We start from the raw sequence: 5,433 nt of genomic DNA on the forward strand, positions 1-5,433 counted from the left end.
TCTAGTATTTCTTCCTTATTCCTTTACGTAGCAGCATTGATGGTCGCGATTCTAAGCTTCGTCTTGAACATATCCTTAGTCTTGAGGGTTTCTATTGTCGTCTCCTTGTGGCGCTCCCTTCCGAGGATGGCTCTTGAGTTATATAAGCAATTTCTCTTAATCCGCCACCGGTTTGCTAGGCCTGTCGGTGGTTTCATCGTTGTCGCTTCCATTATCATAAGGGTACCACGAGGAGGTGACAGTCGGAATTCGCTATCCCTTCCCCTCCCCCAATAAATACATATTACTGAAAAATGACAATTCCGCAATCACAATTTTTTTTTTTTTTTTTCCGAACACTCATTTGGTATAACTAAAAGGTCTTAGGTCAGAGCAAAGGTCACGAACACTAGCATCATAAAATTTAGCTTGTTTCGATACACCTGAGAAGCTCTTAGGAAATCCCAGTTCCGTATATGCGGGTGAGATGAGTGATATACTTTTTAATTCATCAGTAACAATTGTTTACGTAATGTTCGATGCTTTATTATAAAACAGTTAGGCATCAAGAGAGATCAGCCATTTATTATTGGAGCTGCAGTGTCTTGCTTTAATAAACCACTAATATTGGAGTATTTGGATTATAACTTAATATGTACATACTACCTAGCTTTTGATTGAATATTGATTTATGAAATATTTTTGTCGTAATGTCGACTTTATAAGTAAGTGGAAAGATTACATTATTGAGATTGTGTAAGTGGAGATCCAAGTTATCGTTAGTTTACGTCAAGGAAGCTTCCTTAGTCATGACTTACTAAGGAAATCTTATCTAGTAGATGGGCAAAAATAAGCACTTGGAAAGAAGATTTAAATGGAGTTTTGGGGAAAGTTTTAACTAAATGCCTGTTTCCGTAGTCCGATGCAATGTTACATAAAATTTCCTAGTTTTAGAAGCTTATATATTCCGAGGTGATTTGAGATAAACTGAAATTACAGCTGAACAAAATATGTCTTGGGTGTTCTTTTATAGCTATATATCAGGAAACTGAAAGGGGAAAGGGGACATGAAAGTCTGGACACTGGCAAATCACATTTACGGGATAAAATTGCCCTTGTGGCAACTGCAAAACTTTCACTTCAAAATTAATAAATTGAATACAGATGTCGGCACATGTTGTTACCACACTACGTATGTATAATAATTATTATTAATGCCCGAACTTCCCTTGATTCCTGTGGTCAAAAGTTGATCCACGCCCACATATATTATGCATTATTAAGCGACGATCTACTAATAAAATATGATTAATATTCATTTGTTGTTAAAAATAATAATAATAATAAAAATATTAAACTGTGAGAAGTGTGCGCACGTGATGCCAACACTGTCAGAGATCCAGGCCTGCTGGTCAGCTGATCATCACGTGCATAACTCTACCACAGTATGTTGGTGATGCTACGTTTGCTATTAAATCAAATTTTATGATGGAAAATTGTATATATATTCAAATATATTATTGAATTTTATTTTATCACATCCAAATCAATGTATATACAATAGTTGATGATATAAATGGAAGCCAAAGCTTGAGATGCGAATCGGAGAAAAGATGTTCGGGTATATAAACAACCCCATGAGTGAATTCCCGTCATTTCCCAGGTGAAGAGAGCAGTGCGTCTGAGTGCGTCGTGTCCTGGCCTGACGCATTGAGTAAAACCATGGTGAGACACAAGCGGCCAGCAGCCATGCCGTGTAAGTATTAATAAATTACTATTCACGTTTGAAAAGTCAAACATATCCCTTGGAGATCACAATCTGTCCGTGGGATTTACCTTTTATATAGGTAGTTTGTTTACTTAAATGGGCGCCTGATTTGAAAAGCATCTATAATATATCTTTGAATTCAGATCCAAGTGGCTGTGACTACTACATTGTGTTGAGAAGGAGAACCTTCCAAATAACGAATAATTGCATACTTAGTACAGTAAATAGGGGTGCTTGGTAAAATATCTCGCGTATATCAATTACTGGGTTAGCAAAAGGATTTAGACACGTTTCTTAGTCTTGAGTCTCATTTTTCCCCTGCTTTCCCAGTGAGATATATTTAAGGTTTTATAATTTAGCGAAGTAAATAAAATGAGTCAGCCTCAGGGGGTGTAACAGCAGCAGTCAGCTGTAGTCCTTTCACAATACTCCCTCAAAAAATATTAGTGAACAGCACTTATAAAGTATATATAACCTCACTCAGTGTGTAACATCTGGTTCTAGCCACTGTGTTAGATTTAGTTCAGAAACATATTTCACCACTGTATTAACCTAGGCAGCTTTTCATTTTGTCACTTTAGTACATGTAGTTTTCAGAGGGTAATCTTTTTAAGATTATGTGTAATTTAATTTTTAGCTTAAGGGCATGTTGGATGGCTGACACTGAAATCACTGCAAAAAAAAAAAAAAAAAAAAAAAACAGAGAACATGAAAAAATATTGCAAAAAATGTACCAGAAGAAATTAAAATGAAAGAATAAAGTATATGTTTCAGAAAAATAAAGTGAAGAAATTGATATCTATCTGTCTGTGTGGGCACTACAAGCTTCAACACAGCTGCCTAGGAAATTGAACACCTGGTGCCCCAACATACACGAGGTGAACACAGGAGCAGAAGCACAAGACACAGCTCTAAGCATAATGTGAGAGCTGTGACTGAACACATTGGAGTCTCTCTTTCCAGGTTCCTGTGAGGCTTTTTTTCACCTTGAACTTGCAATGTCATTGGTTGCCTCCTTTTTGCGGTTACATCTGCCTGTCAGTGCTGTATATGCTTCAGAGCACCATCCAACACTATACTTCAACACTGCCGCTGTTCTTTCCATCCCACTTTTCAACACTTAACTAACACTATAGTATTTCTTCATTTTTCTACTGTTATAATATATATATATATATATATATATATATATATATATATATATATATACACACATAATAGAGAGAGAGAGAGAGAGAGAGAGAGAGAGAGAGAGAGAGAGAGAGAGAGAGAGAGAGAGAGAGAGAGAGAGAGAGAATAGTTTCAAGAAAGCAATATTTAGGTTGAAAATGAGATATTTCATCATCTTTATTACAAATTACTTAATTTATTTTTCTTTTCTTTTACTAACATACATTTTTTGAAATTGCATACTAAATAAGAAATGATAGTAATTGATTCCATCTTATACTGACATCACAGAAAGAGGATTTTTCTGTGTTCAGTAATGTATATAGTGGCAGAACAGTCAAGCCATTCACTTGAGCAGTGATCACTTATGGCTTGATTGGTAACAAGTTGGGGTTGTGTATATTGAATGTCATGACAGGGATGCAATCTATGGCTTGGCTGCCCAATAGATCAATTTCTCATTGTTTCAGAATACAAGGCTTTATGAAATTTGTATTTTGTGCAACATAAGAAATGTTGATTTTGCAGGATTTGTGTATTTCATTATATATATATATATATATATATATATATATATATATATATATATATATATATATATATATATATATATATATATATATATATATATATATAGTATGCATTTTTAATATTTCTTCAAAAATAAATTTCTTCCGCAGTTTTTCAAGAACTTTATTTTGATCAGAAGCTGATAATATCTGGTTGCAGGAACAATTGTGAAGAACATAAAAAGTTTGGAGTAAAATCAAGTAAAGATGAGACCACTTCTAACTTGCATGTACTTTGATACTACTAGGATATATAGATACTGTACTGAATATCTGTAAAGATTTCAATTGGAGATCATCTTTAGTAAATCCATAGTATTTCTAAGAAGTTTGCAGTACATCACAGAATCTGTTGGTTTGTGAAAGTCTCCTTACCCTGTTCCAGATGGAGGTAGTTAACTTTGCTACATTTTATAAGTAATCAGGTTATAATGAAATTGCAATTTTTTTTATTTATATTGTCAGGAATATGTGTAATTCCTTGCATTTTGAGACATTGTGAATCTGATACAAAGAGTAGCTATGAGCGAGAGTGACCAGACATTGAAACTGATATAAAACTTTTTACCTATTTACTTTTTTTTTTTTTACCTAAAGTTTTTTATAAGTCCTGTTTAGTCACTTTTTTTTTACCTAAAGTTTTTTATAAGTGCTGTTTAGTCACTTATGGAATGTTCTGTATCTGGCTTGAGATATTAATCTAGAGGATAACAATGTGAGGAAACAGCTGGGGACTGGACTTGTGACAGGACACCTAATGTACATGATTTTGCTTTGTCACTAATCATTGTCCTGCTACTTCCTGGCTTCACACTTATATCCTGATAAGTTTCTTGGTATTTCCTTGTGGTTTATTTCATATAAAGTCTCCCATCCCTGGTGCTGTATTTTTCATTTGTCTTTTTCATTTGTTTCATTTGTCTTTTTTTTTTTTTTTTTTTTTTTTTTTTAGGTAAAGTATTAATCAACCTTCTTCAGATGGTCACAGGAAGATCCCGAGTGTATCCACATACCTTAAACAGCCTTGTTTCTGGATTTATTCAGCCAAGGGCTTTTCATATATGTGAATTTTCGAGAGACACAAGTTTATTTCCAAATGGCAACCAACAGCTTCCAAGTATGTACCCAAAATATCCTTTGAGAGGTGTTGATGGCTGATAGCCTCCATGCCTATGGCTTGCAATGTTGCTGCTTGTCTAGAGGGACATGATTTCCACTTTTGTATCATGTCATAATTAATTCAAATAAAGTTTTATAGAAGTTTTAAAATTCTCAGATTTTGCTTACAGCTTTCATTGTATTGGCTACTAAATTATGAACATTTACAGTGTACTGTATTGAGAATAATGTTTTCTGTACTAGTCTTTGTTATTCATAGCCAAGGCACCATTGTGAAGCATACACAAATATGCAAACATTCATAAACAATAATGAATACAAACACTTGTATATTGTTGTCAGTAAAAGTATGCAATATATCATATGTGTGGGAATAATTACCGTTGTACATGTACACACACTTAAAAAGTATCTTTACAGTAAGGTCCAACAAGTTTCACATTGACCAACTTGGTAGTCTATACAGGGTTTCATGAAGCATCACTGTACCAACTCAAATCCTATTGCTTCATTTAGGAGTGCAGCTCTTTTGATTATCTGATTCATGCAGGTGTAACTATTAAACACATGCAGCGATACTAATATGAGTAGCCCGTTATTGGTGGATTTGTCCTTGGTATCAGTTTGTGTCGTGCTAAATGTGTTATGATGCTCTTTTGAGTGTGCATATGCATATACGAAGGCCTTTGCATTGCCAGGAACCTAGATACAAAATCTCAGTTTTCAAGCCTTATCTGATTAATGCAGATATGAATAATGATGAGGTGATGTGAGTGGTGATTACATTAACAATCAGCACTACACATAGAGTGAAATCAAATGTATAAA

General features: G+C 34.2%; 1 protein-coding gene across 1 annotated transcript in view; it reads left to right on the forward strand.

Moving 5' to 3' along the window:
- The first annotated feature begins 1,575 nt into the window (after window positions 1-1,575).
- The window catches only part of LOC135100006 (methionine synthase-like), a 33,982-nt gene continuing 30,124 nt past the window's right edge, over window positions 1,576-5,433 (forward strand). Inside the window, 1 exon segment of the mRNA XM_064002828.1 lies at window positions 1,576-1,735. Within this exon segment, the coding sequence (XP_063858898.1) occupies window positions 1,702-1,735 (34 nt within the window). The 5' untranslated portion in view covers window positions 1,576-1,701.

Source organism: Scylla paramamosain, chromosome 4 (assembly GCF_035594125.1).
Source record: "Scylla paramamosain isolate STU-SP2022 chromosome 4, ASM3559412v1, whole genome shotgun sequence".
NCBI classification, from domain to species: domain Eukaryota; kingdom Metazoa; phylum Arthropoda; class Malacostraca; order Decapoda; family Portunidae; genus Scylla; species Scylla paramamosain.